The sequence below is a fragment of the Primulina huaijiensis genome, chromosome 18, assembly GCF_012295235.1.
Source record: "Primulina huaijiensis isolate GDHJ02 chromosome 18, ASM1229523v2, whole genome shotgun sequence".
NCBI lineage: Eukaryota > Viridiplantae > Streptophyta > Magnoliopsida > Lamiales > Gesneriaceae > Primulina > Primulina huaijiensis.
In genome coordinates, this window is record NC_133323.1 from 19,711,506 (window position 1) to 19,735,358 (window position 23,853).

Genomic DNA, 23,853 nt, shown 5'->3' on the forward strand with positions numbered 1-23,853 from the left:
AAAGTTGGTTCTTTTGCAATCCTCACTCTTGAAAAATTTCAAGTAATGACTACAATTGTGAAAGGCATCAAGATGAACTGTTCATCTATCTTGTTCACGATTCTGACAAATATGGTGCAATCGACGAAGCAGTCAAAGGGATTTGCACTTCAGCTGAGCAGGTTGATTGAGGACTCTAGGCTCCTTTTGAAATCAACCTCAACAGACACAAAATTCAAAATATATAATGATCAGAATGTTCAGTCAAAGAAGGCCGGAGAAGAGGAGGAAGCAGCTTTCAAATAGAAAAAATTAGTCAAGACTAAAGTTGTTGCTCCGAAGCCTAAGAGAAAACTGGTTTTGTCAACCAATGATTCAGAAAAGACTCCCTCACAACAGCTGATCAAGAAGCCTAGGTCACAGAATATCAAGCCAGCTGCAGTCCTAGAAGCTATATCTGAGCTCAGATTACTTTCAGCTGGAGCTGAGGCACCAATCTCTGCAGTGCTTATCCAATTAGTCCAACCAGAAACAAAGTTTGATCCAAAAGGAAGGAGGACTATCTCAAAGGATCATAACTGAATCTATAGAGGCTTTGAAGCTGACCGAGATTTCAGTGCCTCTCACCTCTGTGGTCCGCCCAAAAATTCATCCATAGAAACGACCGAAAGTTGTGCTAATCAAAGAAGTAGTTGACGCCACTGGTTCAGAATTAGATCTTCCTCATGCCTAACTGATCCGAAGGGTAAGGGAAAACTGATCGAGGAAACCAAGGCCGTACAATTCCATTCAAACTCAGATCCTTACTATGGAAATCAATGAATACGCTGAGTTGAAGATGGAACATTACGATGAATGGGTACAGTTTAGGACTGTCACCCTTGTCTAACAGTTCAAGAAGAAATCAATTTTCAAGCGCTTCATCTCCTTGGAGTCAGCAGTGATGAAGGCAGTGAAGGCTACTTCAGTCGCCTAAGCTATGGAAAGAAGGGGGTACTTATTTGATTTGATTTGATTTGATTAGAATCAAGAGGCTGACGAAAGTAATTGCTGAACTGAAGAAGAACTATGATCCAACTGGACTAACTACATATGCTGACATGGAAATATTTTAGCAATTGGACTCTAATCTCATCACCTTCCAACTCAAAGTCCAGAATTGGGAGACAGGACAGAAGCTACATATCCCAGTTGACACAAGCAGTCCAAATGAGGAGTTCAATAGAACTGTTGCTAAGCCTTCCACTAGACCAGTTGAAGTGGAATCAGTTCTGGAACCAACTGCTGAAGAGACTATATAGGCTATTCTTCCATCAGTTTATGAAGAAGCTCAACCCTCCTCCTCCACCTCATTAATCATTCCACCAGATTTTGAACCAGTAGCTCAACTGATTACTTATACTGAAGAAGAGCTATCCTTTGCAAATGTAGATGAGTTGTTGCTATCAGTTGCTGATCAAGGAAAACCAAATCTCTGATGAAGTTGTTGTTGAACCAGTGGCAGAGGAAGAAAGTGTCCAACAACTGAATTGAGGTACAAATTGAAGAAGTTCGGTTGGGAATTGAACAACTTACTGATGATAAAACAAAGCCAACAGTCCAGGAACCATCAATTTTATCATAACTGATCTCCACTAGCTTGGTGGTTCATGAGATTTTCTTTATCTCAGAAGTCTATCACAAACTGATCTCTTCAGAGAAGATTGCTGAGTCACCAAGTGCTTCAAATGATCATTAGGTCCAGCCTTAGAGTTTTTCTGTACAAGAAGAGACATTCAATGGGGTAGCTGAAGATATTGACCAAGATGCTGGCCCTGGTCAGTTAGCAGAGGTGGGATTCAGTCAGAAATGGAAAGGGAAAGCAAAGGCTACGTCTGAAGATACAATAAAAGATGCTGGCCCTGGATAGTATATTGTCAAATCTGACAGATCTCGATTCAAACATATCTCAAGTCAAGTCAACTCAGCTACTACATTCTTTAAGTCTGGACATTCTCAAGGAACATACAATAAAAGACTTAAAGAAGTTGTACAAGGATGTATCTGCGTTATTCTCATTAGTTGAGAAAATGAAAAGAGAAACAGTTACAACTCCTACATTGCTCTCTTCCAGGAACTACTCAGCAACAGAATTGATTTTGTACACTCAAGCCTATATAAGAAAATCGAAATTATATAAGATCAGCTGGTTGAAGTATCTACACAGGTTAGCTCAACATTCCTTCTATTTTCCAAATTAGTGGGTGTTGACAAAAAGGGTGAAGAACAAAATAAGACAATAGAGACAAGTAAGAAGCGCAGTGAACCAGACAGTTCAACTGATAAAGGACCTGATGACAATAAAGCAAAGAAATGATCAAGTGTTCTGCATCTGTTATACAGTCTGAGGATTGTCTATATATCTTGTAAATTTTTATTTTTGGAATATTTGTACGAATCTGCACTTATCTCTTTCAAACTTAATGAAAAGTTCTTTATTATTTTTTACGAATTTGTACATTTCTGAAGAACTATTTTATCTATAATTAGTTTCAGTAAATTAGTTAATATCAAGAATATCATATACCTCAGTATAACAGCTCAAAAATCTATGTTTTGTCAAACACTGAAAAGAGGAAAATTGTTGGAATTTATTATTTTCAGAGTTTAACAAAATATCCAGTAACCGATCATAAGACCTAAACTGAACCGATAACTGAACTAGTAAAGCGTAACTGATCTGAAGGAGACTTATCAAACTTAATGGACCAAGTTGAACTGAAGTAAATCAAACTAAAGTTCTCAAAGGAATTAATAAAGTCTCAAACTAATGTATCGAAGATTGTGATACCAGATCTGAAGAGTAGAACTGAATGTGTTAATCGCAGAACTGGTACATCGTAACTGTTGTGTTCAAACTGAAAGTACATCAGTTTGGAATAATTTTTAATATAGACCAGCTAAACTGATCAGTCGACCAGTTTGACTCCTAATAAGTTTTTCATGTCATCAGTTACAATTTGAATATCAGCAAACAAACTGACAATCTATACCAAAGCATAATAGTCTGATACATCGTACCTCTTTTAGAAAAAGTCATCTACATGAACTAAAAGATGATTCAATGGATATTAATAATTTAATGCATTCAATGTGATCGTTGAAATCGAAAACTATATATAACTGATTAATTCAGTTGAAGAAAAAAAGATAGTTAATGAACAATCCACGAACAACTACATTAAGAACAAATTAGTCCGTTGCAATTCATTTTCGAGTTTATTTAGTTTACAAATCGCAACATTTAGCTCTCAAACTTATTCGTAGTATTCGGGCTACTCATTAGAGCTATTCAGTCAACAACTGATAAGTGATCAGAAGAAAACTAAGAGTTTCAGTTTGACATTATGTAAGTTCAATTGAAGTAGGTTATTACAATTCTTTATAATTAATCAAAGTCTTAGTGAATTCCTATCCTTGAGATAGAAAGGATGACGTAAGAGCAGTTGAAGTCTCCGAACATCCATAAAACTATGTGTCCATCATTTTATTTATTATGTTATCGATATCTTAGCCAAAATATTCAATCTATTCTTCAGTTAGTTCTCGCACTACTACTATTAGTTAACTGATCGATATTGACGCACAAGATCTCAGAACCAGTTCCTTAAAAAACCTATTCATATCCGAAAAGATTTCAAAAACCGAAGTTGAAACGTCCGAAAAATAAGTACACGTAAACTGCATGCATACAAATGATTTAAATTGCTTAATTGTTTTATTTAATTAATTTTAGATGCTTAAATGATAAATAATATATGATTGAAGGTCTAATTGCATGGTTTCATGAAGGCTGAAGAATTTATCCAAATATTCGATAATAGGTTGAGGAAAGGAGACCAGGGACGATCGAGATAAAATATTTTTCGATAAATATTTTTGAGGCATAATAATATGATTAAATATGATTAAAATTTTCTAAAAATGATAGAGCCCAAATTATTTTATAGGACGAGCTCGATTTTATCCGAGAAGCCGGTTTTGGTCAAACGAACGACTTCTAAAGGCCGAAAAATAATTATTTTTGAAATCAAAATTTGTAAACTTTAACTTTTCAATTAAATAAGTCTTAATATGACTAATTTAGCTAAGATTGTTGAGACTAATTATTCCTAAACAAAAGCTCAAAACCCTAACCCATTAAACACCTAAATTTCGAAAACAATAAATAAAGAAACCTAGGGCTCTTGAACCTCATGGCAGCCGAAAATCCACACACCACACACACAAAATTTCCGAAAATATAAAGAGAAAAAGTTGAAGGATTATTCATCCCTCGTTCGTCCTCCTTCGCAACCCACGCCAATGATCGAATATTAGAGCGTTTTTAACGCAAAGACACGCAAACAAACCTTTCTTTTGCACCATTCAAATCATATTAATCATGCTTTATGTATTTTAGCATGAAAAATATTTGAGTACAAATCGTTTAACGTGGTGATGATTATTTTCAAAGTTTTGATGATTTTTATGAGTATATGAACATGTTATGAATTATAAGGGACGCGCTGCCAGTACAAGACGTTAAAGGGCTAGGAAAATGTCGTTAAGGGACAAAACAAGGGCTGGACAAGGGCAGAGGGGGGAGTCGTGCATGGATAAGGGTTAATGGCTAGGGTTTCAAGGGTTTCCTTTGGTTTAATTAAGGGACAAGGTGGCTCGGCTAGGGGGAGAGAGAGCCCGGAGCTTGGTTCAGGCCTTGAGTGCGGCTGGGCTAGAGGCTAGGAGGAGTCCAAGGTAGGCTAGACTCGTGGCTTGGGCGAGGAAAAGCCATGCGCAAACCCTAGGAGGAACTAGGGCTCGCGCACGGCTTGGTTCAGAAAGAAGAGTGCACGGCTCGGTTAAGGCAGGTTAGGCTGGTCCAATATGGTCTAGGGAGGATGGCTCGGGGTCGAGGCTTGGTCTGGTGCAGCCGTGGTCCATGGTGGCTCGGTTTGGAGAGGGCCGCGACTTAGGTAATTAAAAGAGAGGAGCGCGCGGCTTGGATTTGGGCTAGGAGCTGATGCGCTGGGCTAGGCTAGGCTAGGTCAGGAAGGGCCCAGAAGGTATTGGTTAGGGTCTGGTCCTAGGTGGCTCGATGTTTGATGAGAGCGTGACTTGGTTTAAGGCTAGAGCTCGGTTTTGGGCTTTGAAAGGAAAGTGGTTCGAACCGGGTCCACGGAGTGTGGCTCGTGGCTCATGGGGGTAGTTTAGGTAGGGAAAACTTATGTTTAAAATTTGGGAAGAAAATATTAAGTTTGAAATTTATTCGGGATTAAAACGCTTCACGGTTTAGTAATTAAGAAAATAAATCGAAAGACCCGGGTTTACGTCTAAGAAAAATATAAAAAGCCAATTTTAAGCTTTTACGATGGTTTGGGATAGGCTCGAGTCGATAAAAGTAAGAAAACGTCAAAAAATCGGGAATTTTGGAGTCAAGGGGTAAAATGGTAATTTTACGTCCTGGGTAGTACGAAAGGCTTGGCAGTGTACCGAAAAATCATAATACTTGCTAAATGATATTTTAAACGTTTATGATGAAAATATAGAATTTTATTATTTATGCTAAAGCTGTACGATTTTTCCCCTTAAAATGCTATTTTACGAAATGGGAAATGACATGATATTTTATGAATAAAAAGGAAAGAAAATATTTTGAAAGATGTGAATTGACTGTGACAAACATTATATAGTATGATTGGGAATATCGTGAGGGAGAAGGCCCTAGAGGGAGCTCGCATGAGAGAAAAGGCGCCAGAGGGAGCCCATTTACAAGAGAAGGCCCAGAGGGAGCCCGACGATCGTATTTATATCTACGGCAGTGTCTAGTGTCCGTCCCCATGTGTAATGGTGAGCTAAGACTGATCAGTCGATCACATGATGATACGATTATAGCTAGTCACTTTCAAGGATCAAACTTCACCCAAAAATGATATACGATGATGGAAAGCTTTACAATTTAATGATTTATGATATGATATATGATTACGAGCTTTTACGCTAGCTTATTTAATTGAAAGATTATTTTAAAGCTGGATGTGTATGTATATGTATTATTTGTTACATATGGTTAGAACGTGTTGAGTCATTAGACTCACTAGATAGGCGCACTGGTGTTTCACCCGCCCCAGCGCCCCTGCTCGCACTTCTACTAATAATTCCTTTTTTTTAACAAGTTTATTTACAAATCAACCGAAACATGTGAGGGATAGAAAGTCAATACTAGAACCCAAAGACATTCATAATGTTCACGTGTCCCAAAGACATTCATAATATTCACGCTTAACTTATGGCCCAAAAAGTAGAACGTCAATACTAGAACCCAAAAATCAATATAGTCCAATTCCACCACAAAGCCAACATGCGTTAAAATCAAATAATTTCTTATTTCATATCATATCACATATAAAAATTCTAAAGCATATAAATCATATATTATCATAAAGCTATTAAACATAGGACGTAAACATATGATTCATATAATTATGCAGGCAACATCATAAAATCATATAAAGCATGTAAACTTACAAGTTTGAGGCTTGATGACTGAGCTTCCCGGCATGATGGTGGCACAACTCCTTAGAGGACATTTTCTCTGATACCAACTGAAACGTCTGCTATTCGTTTTCTTAAAACGTGCTAGAAATTTTTTTTCCTCCTTAATCTCCATAATTCAAAATGTACATATAAATATTTTAAAATACCTCGACACCATTTTTAAAATAAAACAACCAACTAACATTTGAAAGTCAAAGGAACATAGTTAATAAAATCATCTGACGCTTTACCAAACCTAAAAACATAATTTGAAAAGTATAGCCCATACTATACACTCTAAAAAACCACTCATAAACATAAATAAATAGTCGTAAAAATATTCTTAACATAAATCATAATCATAAACTAGTGCGGAAAACTAGCGTCGGTCCTCGAGTTATGTGCACCTTTAGTCCAGCAAAGTCAACCATCAAGACCTCCATAAACATTATTATCATAATCACCTGCATCAATCACACCTAGTGAGTCTAAAGACTCAACACACCATAATCTTGATAACAAGTAATACAAATACATATCACATGCAACAGTGAAAAATACTTGTACTTAAAATATCATTTTCATGAAGATGCAAAAACTTTAAACATAAACATTTTCATGATGCATAAACTTTAAATAAACCATTTTCATAATTATGCATCAACTTAAACATAAACATTTTCATAAGCATTTTCATATCATCATATCCATATCCATATTCGTATCCATATCCATATTCGCATCAACATATTTATATTCATATTCCTTTTATTAAATTCAGATCGATAATTGTGACTCGTATTCATATTCGTATTGGGCGATGGATCCATCTATAAAAATCACAGTACTGGGCGGCGAGGACACCAGCAACACTCTCACCGGTCAACTGGGCCTTGGCCAACGTATTAACATATTAACGTATTCGTGTTCGTATCCATGGAAATACGATCGTCGGGCTCTCACTGGGACCATAACCCTCACGATATCTCAAACATATTTAGTCACAATTACTTTACTTCCTATAACGTTTCGTATTCTCATCACTTAATAAAATTTAAACATGCATGTAACGTTTTCTTTTAAACCAAGCATGCAACATATCTTTTAAATGTCAATATTAAATCATAAAAATCTATAAATATTTAAAATAAACGTTTTAACATATAAAAATCATAAAAAGCCATAAACATTTTAAAATCAACATTTTAACATGTTAAATCATAAACATTTAAAATAAACGTTTTGACATATTAAATTATAAATATTTAAAATAAACGTTTTGGTATATTAAATCATAAAAACATCCATAAACATTTAGAACCAATTTTTTAACATATTAAATCATAACATTTAAAATAACATTTTGACATATTAAAAACCCATAAACATATTAACATCCTAAAAATTCATAAACATTTAAAATTGACATATTAACATATAAAAATTCATAAACATCTATAATCATTGAAAATAATCATATTAGCATATAAAACAATACTCAGGACACTGCCATGACTTTTACTAATTTCTAGGTGTAAAATGACCGTTTTAGCTCTGGACGTAAAATTTCACGTTTTTTGACATTTTCTTAATTCCGTTGACTATAATATGTCCCAAATAAACATAAAATTTTCTATATTTTTATTTAGCATAAATCGAGGACTTTTAAATTAATCTTTAAATAAGACGTATTACTGCGTTTTAATCCCGAATTAAACCAAACTTTCATATAAAATTCCCAAATTATAAAATTAGGCTTTTAATAATTATTTGAGTTTAAATATAATTTTCCATAATTTTATAAAGCATAAAACTATGCGTTTCAATTAATTCACTAATTAGCGTTTCGTGCGGCGATTAAATCACGGATAAATCCAAAACTCGTTATTTTGATCCCAAATTTTAAACATAGCATTTTTATTATTTATTCTACCATTTTGAGCCATGAACCACACCTGTGGACCCATGGTTCTAATTTTAGTTCTTTAATTTTCATTTTTGACACCTAACCGAACCATCCGAGCCAACTCCCAAAATACTCGAGCCACTCCCGAGCCACCTTGAGCCAAACCCGAGCCAATCCATCGAGGAACCCTACTGACCAAGCCTAGCCCATTAACTAGCCTATTAGAACCACTTAAATGCTCCTGCTCCCGAGCCATACACTTTCGGCCTGTATTCTAAGGTTTGTTGGAGTCCTACCTAGACTAGGACTCTCTTATTCCCTTAACCAACGATCGCACACCGTCTTGAACAACACTGGACCCTCGCCTACCTAGCCTAGGCCAGACCGAGCCCTTAACCTACACCACAAGCCACGCAACAGCCCCCCAACGCGAGCTGCAGACCTGCGCATCACCTTGCTGCTTCAACTCATGTTTCCCACGTTTTTGCTGCTAGGTCCCCCAACCACCGAGCCAACCCTTGAACCATCCCCTCAAGCATCCTCCTAGGACCCTAACCACTTGACCTAGCCCAACCAAAGACCTCTGGCCTAGCCCATTAACCATCTGCGCAACAGCATTCCTAGCTTGCTAGGACTCCTCCCCAGCACCTGGTCTCGAGTCCTAGCATGGCTAGGACTCTTTCTCTGACTCATACCTGACCCTAGCCCAGCCCTGGTCCAACCGAGCTAAGACATGCAACCAATTCTCCCTTAACCGAGCCCTTTTTGATCACCATGACAGAAGTGGTTCCAGGTTGTTGTTTTATTCATGTTTGCAGCGTTTTTGTTGAGTTTTAGGACCCTAAAGCTTCGTAAAAACACCCTTGATCATAATCCTAACATGACAGCCCTCTTAAACACATGAAAACATGAATTTGGAACCACAAGTCAAGAGTTTAATACACATGTAGGCATAGTTATGAAAATATCAAGTTGTTTGCCTCGTTTTCTATAAAACATGTTCAAATAAATATTATGGTGTGATAGATGTTTGAAGGAAAGAAATATAGCGTGTCTTTATGTATTTAACGCACGAATTTTTGTTGACGATTGAAGAACGACGACACGAAGATCCTTTGCTTGAATTTTCTTGAAGGCTTTCGAATTTTTCTCTTAAAAATTGTGTGTGTGCCGTGTGATATTGGGGAGAGAATTTGGTGTGTAAAATCTGACAAGTGGGAGTGGGTTATGGTGTTAATGGGAGGATTTTGAGTATTTTATAGTTAATTAATCATTAATTAAGCTTAGGCTCATTAAGCGTACAACTTAGGTACATTAGTGCTTAATTAAAATATTAAAAATAGTTTTGTTTAAATAAGTTTGTGAATTTATTAGCCGGGTTGCCAAAACGTTTGTATTTTTGTTGAAAATCCAACATCGATAAAAATTACGTCCCGGCGTATAAAATCACCTCAAAACCCTTTATTTTACGAAAATAAGAAAAACATCAATCACATTTTAAATAATTAAAACAATTATTTAATAAAAACATTTTCCATTTTTCAGCCCTCGGTCTTCGTTCCTCGATCGCAACTCGAATAATCTTTGAAAATACATTTTAATGCAACCATGTAGAAAAATATATTTTAAACATGTCAATATGCACAACATAATTAACTCATGCAATTAAAATATTTAATTAAAATACAAGAAAATTTAATAACTTGCGTCCATGTGGTTCGCGTGGACCTTTAAATTTTCGAGGTGTTACATTTAATATGTAATTATATTATATTAATAAAATATTAAAGCGCGCGAACGGTTTGCGAACTATCGAACAAAATAATTTTGACTCAAGTTATGCGAAATATAACACTTTAATCAATATGCGATTAAAATTTTAAAAATTTTGATTAAATTGAACATTAAATTTTATATATTTCTTTTTTGAGCATGAGTAAATTTTATGTTCAATATCTATGAAAATTATAATTTATATTCATTCTAATATTTTTTATTTTATTGTCTTTTTTATTCTATTATAGTTTCTTTTTTTTAAAAAAAAAAATTTCTATTGCATTTAAAGGTTTGCCCGTTTGACGATTTCTAAAATCAAGAAATCTAAATTATGTAAGTATTGTCACGTGACCGGAATCTAGATCCAACGACCATGTATTCCCGTCAACAGCGGGAACCATATATCGAACAGTCAAGATTAACCTATCGATATGCACCGTTAGATATTCCATCGACGGTCTGAATCAAATCAAGATGTCCCCAGAGGCAGCCCTTTTCGTACATATAAATATAGGGCCTATCACAGTAGATCCGCTCCGCTCAGAACTATTCCATAACGACTTTCTCTCTCTTTGAATTCAATTTAAACATATGCCCCCACTGCTGCTTATCCTGCGCACTGCCGGAGATGGAGCCCTCGCCGGAGTGTATGAGGCATAGTATTTCGAGCTACAGGAGGTTGGTGGAGTAGGCGGGGGAGTGGAGAAGATCGAACGGATAATATTGAATTGTAGGGAGGTAGTTGATAATGGAGGGTCAGAAGAGCCAGGCGAAGCTTACAAGGACGAATTCTTCACTCCTCAGGTCGTCTCCGACCATCAGATCATCGATTCAGAGTTTGTCTTCGGTGATCGAGATCTCTCCTGATCAAGAAATGGAGGATCTCGAGGAGCAGAAGCCGCACAGCAAGCCCTGCTCCCCACCAGTTCGACCGGGTCCGAGGTCTGGAACGGGTAGCTTGGCGCCGGTTCTCGCTATCATTATGCTCTCTGCTTACACGCTTTTCGCCTTCTCGTACAGGGATGACATTCCCGCCTCGGAGAATCTACTGCTTGTTCTGGTTTTTGTTGCGATTTTACTGTTTTTCGTGTCTAGAAAAAGGGCGTTTATTCGCCATAATTTTACCATTTTCATGCATTTGTGTGATGAGTATGGTAAAAGAGTTGGCTTTTCTTGTTTTACCTGCAAAAGCCAGACAAAACCGGTGCAGTGGTTCATTGGAGAGGCGAACTTTGAGGAAACGGAGATGAAGCAGTGCGAAAAAGATAAAATTGTTAGAGAAGGTGTGGAGTTTTACAGTAACGGGGATTTCTATGAAGGGGAATCTCACAAGGGGAAGTGCAACGGCAGCGGAGTGTACAATTACTTTGTCAATGGGAGATATGAAGGGGACTGGGTTGATGGGAGATATGATGGATATGGGATTGAGAGCTGGGCCAAGGGGAGCAGATACAGAGGGCAGTACAGGCTTGGATTGAGGCATGGCTATGGAGTTTACAAGTTTTACACTGGGGATACTTATGCTGGAGAGTGGTGTAATGGTCAGAGTAATGGAGTTGGAGAGCAGGCTTGTGCAGATGGGAGCTGTTACATTGGGGAATTCAAGTGTGGGGTTAAACATGGCCTTGGCCGTTACCATTTCAGGTCATGCTTTTAAAAAAAAAATCATTTTCTTAGTTTGATTTTGTGCTTTTCGTTAATCTTTTCTTCCTTTTGATGTTTGAAGTTGATTTGTGTCGGACTTGGTCTATTCTTGATGTCATACTTTCGCTTGGTGTCTTTTATGGTTCTGTAGACGAAGATTGGCTTTGTTCGTTCGGAAGTTTCAATGTTCTTGCTTCGGAAGAGATAAAGATTGATTTTTTTTTTAACTAGATTATGGTATTGTCCAAACCGGTTGAACTTATTTCCTGGATTCCATTTATTCTACCTGGATTTCAATTATCGGAAGAGATAAAAATTGAATTTTTTTTTTTAACTCAGTTGCTTTCTTGATATTACTGGTTCTTGTAATCTTTGAATGAGAGAAGAATGTTAGATATTTTTGTTGATAATAGGGTGTTTGTTAGTTCTATAAAATCTGAACTTGTTGATCTTGTAGCTTCACCTGAAAGTTGTAATTTTGATTCGAACTTCCTAAATACGGCTAATACAAAGTCAACCTTTTCTGTTGAGTCGTTCTACGTTTCTTGGTCAGTGATCTACTGAATGGATGACAGCTTAAGAAACGTGATATCCAATGCACAGTTAAGAATTTGAACATCTTGTCTTATTTCAATGAGTTGACTGATTTCGTTTTAAGGGATGTATAAAATCGATTATCAATTTTATAAAAGGTGCATAATCCCTTTCACAACCTTTTGATTCTGTCTGGCCTTTTCGTCTGTGTTGAGTGAACTCAACTTATTTCATCTATTTCAATTATTTTACAGAAATGGAGATAGATATGCAGGAGAATATTTTAACGACAAAATTCACGGTTTTGGGGTCTATCACTTTGCCAACGGTCATTGTTATGAAGGTTCATGGCATGAAGGCAGCAAGCAAGGTTATGGCATGTATACCTTCCGAAATAGTGAGACCAAATGTGGTGAATGGGATGGTGGGAATCTAAAGATTCCACTTCAACCTTTAACTGATGTAGTTTTTCGAGCAGTTCAGGTGACTATTCTCGTTAGTGCATATGATTCATTTGCATTAACCTTGTAGTTTGGAAAAATAATTTCTCATACCTTTTTAATTATGTTCTTGTACCTTTGCAGGCTACTCGAAAAACAGCAGAAAACACAATTCACCTCCGATGTGTCGATGAACAAGTGAACAAATCCGTGATTTCTGCAAACAGGGCCGCCACTGCAGCAAGAGTTGCTGCTGTCAAAGCAGTTCAGAATAGGATTGATGGAAAATTTTGCGAAACTAACTTTTAGCATAACTAGCATTGTTGGAAGTGTAAATTTTACCAAGTCCCAGTGTGAAATCGGATTAATACAAACACCCCGGTTAAAGCAAAAAAGCTTTTCGGAGGTCGAGAGTTTGTTTAGGTTTGTTTAGTTAACACTGTAATTGTACATAAATCCTTTGTAAATCAATGGAAAATCAATTTTTATCTAAAGCGCTCTTTCTGCATCAGTCCAATTGGTACAATACTGCATGTTGTTTTCCCCTGGTGGGGGTTAAACCACGAGGCCGGTAAATCATTTTCTCGTGCTGTGCAATGTTAAGTCCAAGCCATTTACCCCATCTTGTCTCTCACACATCATCAGAGTGGATCTAGCAGATAATGCAGGGTAATGTCCCCCTTCAAACCACCTTTTTTTGTATGTAATTTTGATAAACCACTCCCCCGAAATCCAAATTCTTAGATTCATCCTTCTGGTATTATCTATGTTATAAGCTATAATGCTGCTATACCGCGTGGTTCGGAACACAGCAGTGAGGTATGATCTTACATGCATTCGCTACTTATATACTCGAACCTGAAACAATGGAAATCTGGAGTTGTATAGTATCGTTCATTGGTTATTTTTTTATTTGTGGAGAATGATTCTGCGTGGTGAATTGTTCATTCCCTTTTCATGTTTCCTCTACTTCTCTTGCTTTTTCTATGTGCAAACTTGCAATGTCCTGTTTGATTTGTCATACATGCAAATGGGAAAGATTCTAACTATGCAAGTGGCATTTTGATTTCTCCGCTCTCTTTTTTTAATATTACATTTTTGCACAAAAAGTTGATTGCTTATCAACGTGTTCTTAACGAAGGCTTAATTTTGTATAGAAATAGTAAAATAATATTTGAACTTTGGTCTTTTCGTGTCCTACCTTACTCTTCTCACTACTTTTGCGGTGTTTTTTTCTTAGAAAGAAAATAATATTTTTGGTCACGTTATATAACATATCTTTCATTTTTTTATCATGTTATCGATTAGTTCACAATCAATTTATAATTTTAGCCCATTAGCTAACCTTTTTTTCCAAACGTTTTAGTTCTTTTCACCATAACGCTGACGTAGCACCAAAAAATGCTTACTTGGCACTAGAAAGTGTTAACTTGACACAAAAAAAATACTGACGTGAAACCGAAAACTCGATTTTTTTTGGGGTTTCAAAACCTTTCATAACTAGCTTAATAAAATATATACTTTTATAATGTAACTAAAGAAGATCTATCACTTATTGTTATACCAAAAATTATAATATTTTTTATGTATTCAGATTTGAGATCGATCCAATAATAACTAAAAGAAAATGATCTCTTAGTAAAACAATATGCTTTTTTTCATCATCGAAATGTTGGTAATATTTCTTTATAATACACAAGATAACTTCATTAAAAATCTTAGAAAATCTAACGTGCCCCTTTTATGCCCAAGTCATAGAATGTTGGGAAGTAGTGATTGTTTTATGAAAGAACATGCAATAGTGGTGGGTAGGGTTTCTTGGTTAAAAAATTATTCTACTTTTTATTATGATATCTCATGCATGCTTGAATCTTGATCCACAATCTCTATTCCATTTTTTTTTTTATTTTGTAGGCAAAAAGGCACTAACTTTTGCTTATTTTCAATTTTCAAATCATACCATATATTAAAATTCGGGGATGGGAATAGGGATGGTCCATATCTCTTTATTTAATTTGCTTTAATATTCATCATTCAATACTCGAATTTCTTGAATTATAAACCTTCCACCACCCCCACATGCATCTGCGTAGCCAAACTATAATAAATAACTGTCACCAAGATTATATATTTTTACTATCTTTCTACTTTTTTTTAATGTAGTAAATTTTATCAGTTAAGAAAATAAACCAAAAAAGTCCTTCAATATTTCCAATTTTATTCCTAATAACGATTAATTCAATTTTTTTAACAAGCTCATCTTAACCGTTAATTTAACTTGGTTCTAGAATTATCACAAAAACTCTTGTGAGACGGTCTCACGGATCAATTTCGTGGGTCGAATATCTTATTTGAGTCATCCATGAAAAATTATTATTTTTTATGCTAAGAGTATTACTTTTTATTGTGAATATCGGTAGGGCTGCCCGTCTCACAGATAAAAATTCGTGAGAGCGTCTCACAAGAGACCTACTCCTAGATTTTCCAAGAATGTGTGGGATCATTTATTTACAATATTTTCTTTTTTGGGAAAAAAATATTTGTGAAGTGATTGATATATTGAATTGTTGAATAAAATTGTATTATAATCATAAAAATCACATATAAAAACCCAAATATTATTAATTAATTATAATACGGTCTCCATTTTATCTAAGCTGATCCACTATAAATGATTCTTTAAAAGTTTATTTAGTATTTTATTTTTGTTTTTATCAACATTGAACTTTCATACCTATAACAATGAAATTAAAATATCATGCACTAAAAAAACAAAATATTATTTGAGTGTGAGAGTGTATATTTTAATTAAGCAGTACCCACGTACTAATTTTACTTCTATATATTAGTATTAAAAAATGGGATTTGATGAAATTTAGGATTAAAATAATGATGGATTGCCTCTTTTGGTATAGCCCTTTGGGGGCTCTATATATCATCTTTGAAAATGGCATTATCTCGATGGTTAGAATATTTTATTTCTTGTAATTTGTTATGTTTCTTGAAATTTTTTTTATCCAATTATACCCCACGAATATGGTAATTTATGTTTTTTTATATAAAAAATAATATGGTAATTTAATCTAGAATTAAAATAGTAAAGATTGTACAATACTTTTCAGGGTTTAAATATTTGTGTTAAAACAATTAGATATTACATTAAAATTAAGAAATTTGATTGTAATTTTTTAATAACGTTTTCTGATAGTTCTAATTATTAAACGTGATGGTTTTTTTTTTTATTTCTAAAACTTATGATGCTTTGTGATTTTTTTTAGTTTAGGATGATAGTTATTTTGTGAATATATGACAGAATCGATTTAGAGGAAAATCGTTGAGTTACAATAGCTCGGTTCTTGAAATATTGAACACCGATTAATTAAATCGAGTTTGGTTTTCAAACAAAGCGGAAGACACTAGAAATAAGCATTCGTAGTGTTGGAACATTTCATGTTCGCAATCTTGATTTTGATGTTAACAAAACTTGTTATTGTATTTCTAACATATTTACTCACGTGTGAAATTGCAAACAGAAGAAAAAAACTGAAACTGAATTTAGAAAAATTGATGATATGAGCAGTTTGGGTATTTTGATGATATCTCTCAGATGAATGATTCAAATGACAATCCGCCAAGTTGTTTGATCAGAAAATTCAATTTGGAACAAGTCGTACTTCACGTCAGTGGGGCAAAACCGGATGTTATCTAGGTCAAACTAATCGCTGAATGACCAAACTGATTGTACGAAAACAACAATCAGTTGGGTATGAGCAGTTGCGATATTTTAGTCATATCTCTCAGCTCGGGTATTGGAATACAATGATATACAAATAATCTTCAGAAGTCAAAATCTGAATCAAAGCTTAAGATGCTATTAAATGACGATGAAACTACTGGTTCTGTACAAACTGAAATCAGCAATTTCAGCACACCAGCTGAAACTGAACCAGTTGAGCAGCTGACCAATTGAACTGAACTCGTTGAGCAGCTGACCAGTTGAACTGAACCAGTTGACCAGCTGACTAGTTTAGGCTCGGGAAAATGTCCAGCAAGACGAATTTGACTGTTGCAATTTCAGAAACAGTACATAAACTTTCAAATGGTCATGTTCTTGTATCTAATGTATATATCATTGTTGGAGCCTATAAATACAACATCATGAAGATCAAACAAGAACTTTTGAAGATGATTCAAAGCATAGGCAGTTAGCATGAAGAAATCTGCTAGTTGAGAGCACAAACTCTTGTCTGAGGATACATTTGAGATGTAAACTACAAAAGATAAATTTCTTACACACGATCAATTACACATATACAAGAGAGTTGGATTTCAAAGATTAGTTGAGTGAGTCTTCACACAAAGACGTAAAACACTTGTTTGTAGTTTTTGCATATGAGATATTAAACAATATGCTGATTGTGAGGTGCTGTCTGCAATCTTGAGTGCTAGGAGTTCAGTTAGGCAGTAGTGTAAGTTCTAAGCTGAGTGAGTTTGTACGAAGAGTTGTATAAATCAAAGTCTTCTAGTGGATTCTTCCCAAGAGGAAGAATGAGTGACGTAGGAGCATTTGAAGTCTCCGAACATCCATAAACAAATTCTTTTCTATTTGTTTATTACATTTACTTATCATTTTCATTATTTTAAAGATGCATTGTTGAAGAATTTTATGTGTTCTTCAAATACCAAAATATTGCATATCAAATGTTTGATAAAATGCTTCAATCAAAATATTTTTACTCATTCAACTTGAATATATTTTACTTGTTTGACAAAATATTTAATCGGTTTCTATGATGAATTAAATATGTTAGAATACAATAACAAGTTTTGTTAACATGAAAATCAAGATTGCGAACATTAAATATTCCAAAAATATGTTATGACACCTAGATAATTATTTTAAACTCCTAGTTTGTTATAATATAGTATAGACAATAAAAGGGGTTTTTTTTAAAATAATTTAAATTTAAAAAATTATTTCAAAAGTAATTTAAAAAAAAAGGTTAGACGCAAATACCTCAATCCGTGCTTCGTAAGCGCGGACGCTGCTAACATGGAACAGCGTCCGTGCTCACAGAGCTAAGCGCGGACGCTCCTACGTGGACCAGCGTCCGCGTATGCAGGGTCCGTGCTTACGAAGCACGGACCCTGTATATTATAATTTTTTTTAATCTTTATCGATTTTTATTGGCTATTGAGATTATCACCTTCCACATGGCGCTGCTCCATTCGACCGCCTCTTATCTCTGACTATTTCAGCTTTTTATCTTATCTCCGACATTTCACGTGAAAGCTGAAGATATGAATTTGCACGTAAACTACAATATTGTAACTCTGAATAATTTTCGCGTTTTTCCTCCTATATAATTGATAAGAAATGCAACGAATGAGTTATCAATTTTCTCGTAAATTTTCTTTCAAATTTCGTTAGCAATGTCTAACATCGACGTACTCTTATATTTTGGTGGTCATATAGTTAGCGATATTGGATCAGTTGAATATAGCATTCCATTTGTTAGACCGATACGAGTGTTGCGATCTATTAATTTGATGGAGTTAGCTGAAGTTATGCATAAAATGTTAGCAATCGATCCAGCGAATTTTTCTCTAAAGATGTCAACAAAGTATTTATCAGTATATAACTTTCAAATCAAATGCATTGTGACAATATGCATATTTTGCATCTGTATGTGGAAGCAAATTCAATTGAGCATGATGTTGGATTTGGTGATCCTGAATCATATGTTCCACATGTATCCGATTCAGGTTTCTATAACCAACCCGGTACGTCTACACATGGTGGTTTCCAGGAGCAAGAATCTTATGTTCCACAGGTTATTGAAGAACTCGGTAATATGAGTAAGTAATTATCAGTATATAACTTCCAAATCAAATTGTTTGACCTCTTCACTTTCACAATATCATCGACGGTCAACGAAGAAATTTTTGATGACATATGTATCGCTTGTAAATAGAGGACACTGGGATCTTCTGGATTTCGATTATCTGCCATTCTGAAATATGTTGTAGATTTTCTCAACTTCGTCTCAAAAATTTTTCAGAGCGTAAAGGAGAATATGAAAATGAAAAAATGAGACGGGAAAGAAAAGAGAAGGAAAGAAGAAGGAATCCAACAGATAAGAGGCGGTCGAATGGAGCAGCGCCAAGTGGAAGGTGATAATCTCAAAAAAAGCACGGACCCTGCATACATGGACCAGCGTCCGCGCTTACAGGTCCACGTAGGAGCGTCCGCGCTTGCTAAGCGCGGACGTTCCACCGTGGCGCAGCTCCGTGCTCTGTAAGCACGGACACTGTTCCACGTTAGCAGCGTCCGCGCTTACAAAGCACGGATTGAGGTATTTACGTCCAACCTTTTTTTTAAATTACTTTTGAAATAATTTTTTAAATTTAAATTATTTTTAAAAAAACCCCAATAAAAGATATATTTTATGTGAGTTGGTATATGATATTGATAAAATTAAGTTACTGTCAATCAATTTTGACGCTCGTTAGCATGAAATTGTGGCTTATTTCATTAAGTTTTTATATCAATATAATTCATATTTTTAAAAGTGAGTGATGGCTGCACTCACTGTCATATTTTTTTTTTAAATTTAATATTAAATTGACGTGAATTATTCAACCCTTATTTGACATGTATGATTTTTTTTTTTAAGGAAAAGACACAATGAATGGCATGCAAAGCGTTTGTTTCTTCAAAACATTTTAAAAATTATTTTATTTTGAAAAAGACATTTTGAATTGATTATTCATTATCATGTTTGGCAGTTTCCACCATCTTATCCACCATTACTATATATACAAAGTATTTTATTGATTTTTTTTTTTCACAATTTTTTTGTCTAGTTGCTATAAAGTGTTATTCTAGATTTTGGAATATGTCATCAAATGGGATGAAAAATAATGTGAATATTAGTATAATTTTAAGTAAAAAATACTTAATGTATCATAGATAAATTTTCGCCTATATTTTTTTCTATTATTTTAACAAATATTTTGTAGTGCAATAATTGTTAACAATCAACACGTGATACTTGAATTACAATACAAGTTAAAAATTGAAATACATTATTACAAAAATCTGTAACTTTTGATGGAACGGTGTGTGGTCTTCCCAACGCGTCGCTAGAAAATCGAAAGCCCTAGGTTATATTTTAGGAGAAGATCTTATATAATATTTTTATTATATATAAAAATATTAAAAAAGATCTGATAATTAAATGCACATAATTATCACAAATATCTAATATGTTACGTAAATTATTAAATTATAAAAAATGACATATATAAACTAAAAAAACTCAAATGAATTAACTATCTATGCTTAATTTCATGAGTTATAAATGAATGCATGTATGACACATACAAAATAAGAATCATCAAATAAATATGCATAAATATTTGTTTTTTGTCTCAATACAAATAAAAATTATAATTTAATTACTAACAGATGAAAGGGATAACTATGAGTGAATTGAGAAACAGTCAACGAGTCAAATAAGCAAATTACAAGATTATAGAATCTCGGTTACCAAAGACCAAATCTATTAAAAACAACACACAAACAGATAAGAAAAATCACATTCAATAAAAAAAAACAGCACGATATATAATTAATCCAATCCGATTTGAGAAACCTAACTTATCTGAGTAAAAAAAATCAAGACTCCATTGGTAAAACAACAAAATAAAATATATATAAAAAATTAGAAGACCCTCCAATGGAGAGGCCATAGGCAGCAGACAAAGCTTTACTTCTCCTCTATCATTGATTGACACATGTTCCATATATATATATATATATATATATTTTATTTCTCTTTCTCTGGATTTTTTTTTTCTTTTTTTTTTTTTTTTTTCGTTATTTTCAGTTTTCATGCATGACTAGTTGATTTACATTTTCTTGTTTTCTCCTTCTTCGCTATATCCTTATTTTCTTATTTTCTCTATAATATAAAATAATTTTTTGGTACATAAACTTGTAATAATTAAATATGCATATTGATGTATTAACTTTTTACTAATGACCCAATTCATACATATTAGTCAAATCAGGGTTTTTTAAAATAAAATTTCACATTAATTAATATGATTTTTAATCAAATTTTATGTACCAAAATATATTTTTATCCAATGATTAAAAATTTACAAGGAATTTGAGTGTTACTATCAAAATGAAAGTAAAATATAAACATAAAAACTAATAATTTGAACTTAAAAGCAAATAATATACCTATTGTAGCATTGATTACATTTAGTTTTTTTTTTTATGATGAATATAAATTTATAATCATTTTGTATTTTAAAATGTTCGACTTGAAAATTCTCAATTTTAGCACAAAAATAGGGAGAAACCTATTGATAAGACAGTTGTCAGTTACTATTTGAGTGTTAAACTAATAGTTAGCATCACAAAACCTAAATGATAAAAAGTGCTATCAGTCTGACTGATCTTATCATTTAGTAGTGCCTTTAATAATGCATTTAAATTCGTTTATTAACTATTATGAACGACTTAATTTGTGGGACCCTTAACTCCTAATTTTGATTACAATAAATTTGATTAGGGTTAAATTAATTACAGCGAAAAACGGGTAAAATTTTTCTTTACAATGAGCCCAAAACGTGTCAACTATAATTATAATACTCAAAATAGTATATAATATAGTCTCGTTTAAACAAAACACAACATAAAATAAGCCACATATAATCAAAATCAATTACATACAACAACTCATACCCTCGGGACATGTCCCGGTATATAAATACATATATACACTGGGATATACAATAAAACCTCAAATATCAACAGTGACTCCCTCCAGAAGCACCATCCCTTGTCTCTTGATATCTTGGAGTACCCACCATTGTCCACACACAAAGACAACAACAGCCCCCCTTGAGGGTGAGCAAAAGCTCCGTATGGAACAATCATAATATACACAACATGTATCTACACAATGATATATGATACAGAATGCATATATGTCGTGAGGATTTCAGGTCACATGCCCATCCACTGAGCACATATCAGAACCAATCGAATAGATATCAAATCCATGCTCGAGCTGGCACACTGGCCTCAATCAAGTATAAGGGATAATCGTATGATAGCGTCGGCAAAGCGCCATCAAATCTCAAATCTCAGTCAATCAATCAATCAATCGGGGCCACGAATGACTATGTTTTAAGGGCCACATAATGCCAAACATAGCATCGTGCTCACAAACCCCAGAATCAAATCCAACAATATAAAGGTATCCAAGGATCATAGCTCAACGTGCATGTCATGTATCAATGTATGAATAAAATGATGTGTGTTAACAAAATATTTATTTTATACATCGATATCCAATTCGAAATGTCATGTATGCCACATCAACTCAACAAATAAGGCATATAGACACATAATCTCAATCAAATCAATCAAACATATATCATTTGACACAGATACATGTCGTATGTTACTTGGTCACAATATACCTCAATTTTTTCGTCTCTAATCAGTGTAGCTTTAAGAATTCAATATCGAAACTCTATCCACATCAATAACATACTCATTTCAATCATTGAATTCATTTAAATCACAACTAAAGTTCCAAAAATCTTTTGAAACTTTGAAAATTCATATAAAATCGAAATCACAACAGAATTCAATTCTGACTTTGAAAATTAGTTTCGTATCAGTTAGTCTATCGCATATATTGATATCACCTTCAAATACATATTATTCCAGCGATTCAAAAAATAGAAGTTCTGTAGCGAGAAGAAACTTACTTCAAAAGAACGCTATCGACTCGAGGATTCTGAATATATAATTTGTTTCACGTTTTGACAACGTTTTGCAGGAAAGTCGGACGATGGAATTCGATTCCTTTGCGTGTCTCTCGAAATCTCCACAGGTTTGCACGAAATGTCATTCTTATCAGCCTTTAAATACTGGTGTGCGCGCTGGGACGGTCGAGTAATAGTGCCCTAGCACGCCGAGCTCTGCCCGGAGCGATTCTATCCTGCCGCGCTGGGGCGGTCAAATACTTGTGCCCTAGCGCGCAGTGTCCTGTCCAACAGCTTCCACAATTCCGCGTTGGGGCGATAATGAAATCGTGCCCTAGCGCGCCATGTTCTGTCCGAAATGCTAGTTTCGAATTAGCAAAAGTGGTCAACATGAAAGTTATAGATCTATGTCTTGGATTTCATTTGCCACTAACCTCAATCAATTTGGATATCGAACGCGAAAGTTATGCTCATTCTCCCAAAATGTGTCAGTGTAGAAACTTCAAAGCAGTCGATACATTTCGGGATGATTTTGCCCCTATTTTTACTTGGATTTGGACAAAACTCAAAACATGAAAAATGTAGTACGATGTATTAGCTTTTTAATGAAATTTGTTTCATTTCATTTGGACTAATACTCATATCATTATGCTAAAAACCGGAACACGTGTCACTTCACTATTACGATTTAGAATATTCTGCAAATACAATTCATTTACTACTCTAATCATTCATTATCACAACATATTTTCTCTAATCACATAACAATCTCATGACTTATCGATATAAAAATATGATTTACGATAATACGATACACGGTCGTTATATAAGTACTAAGTTTTTTTAATAAAAAAATCATACAATGTTTTTTCCACATTTTTTATTTTCAAAAATATCAACAAAAACGTGACACGTGTCACGAATGTTACCAGATAAAAATTCGTACATGTTAAATAAATGAAATCTCTAAATCTTTCAGTTTACCTTTGCATCTTCTCACTCAAAGCATATCTGCTCTCAAACTTCTTGATATATTTTTCCTCAAAAATCATATTCTTTATCTCTAAGAACTTATTTCATAAATGACCGCTCCAACAACTCTTCCTATATCACGAATGCTCTTGCTGTAGATTTTGAATCAATTTATTCTGTGGAAGATGTTATCACTCAATTCTTCAAAGCTGTCGAGTAATATGGACTCAGGACTTTTCTCAGCTCATCTTT

The 23,853-nt window shown here is 34.3% G+C and overlaps 1 protein-coding gene across 1 annotated transcript; it reads left to right on the forward strand.

The window, feature by feature from the left end:
- Window positions 1–10,765: 10,765 nt before the first annotated feature.
- LOC140965132 (uncharacterized) lies at window positions 10,766–13,334 on the forward strand. Its single transcript, XM_073425197.1, has 3 exons — window positions 10,766–11,860; window positions 12,649–12,877; window positions 12,979–13,334. The coding sequence occupies exons 1-3, from the start codon at window positions 10,965–10,967 to the stop codon at window positions 13,141–13,143; spliced, it is 1,290 nt and encodes a 429-aa protein (XP_073281298.1). The 5' UTR covers window positions 10,766–10,964; the 3' UTR covers window positions 13,144–13,334.
- The last annotated feature ends 10,519 nt before the right edge of the window (window positions 13,335–23,853 follow it).

Excerpts from the sequence above, each read along its gene's own strand:
- LOC140965132 (XM_073425197.1), top strand. The coding sequence starts at position 10,965 with ATGGAGGGTCAGAAGAGCCAGGCGAAGCTTACAAGGACGAATTCTTCA. Across the intron at positions 11,861-12,648 it reads CTTGGCCGTTACCATTTCAG|AAATGGAGATAGATATGCAG; the intron begins GTCATGCTTTTA and ends ATTATTTTACAG. Across the intron at positions 12,878-12,978 it reads TAGTTTTTCGAGCAGTTCAG|GCTACTCGAAAAACAGCAGA; the intron begins GTGACTATTCTC and ends GTACCTTTGCAG.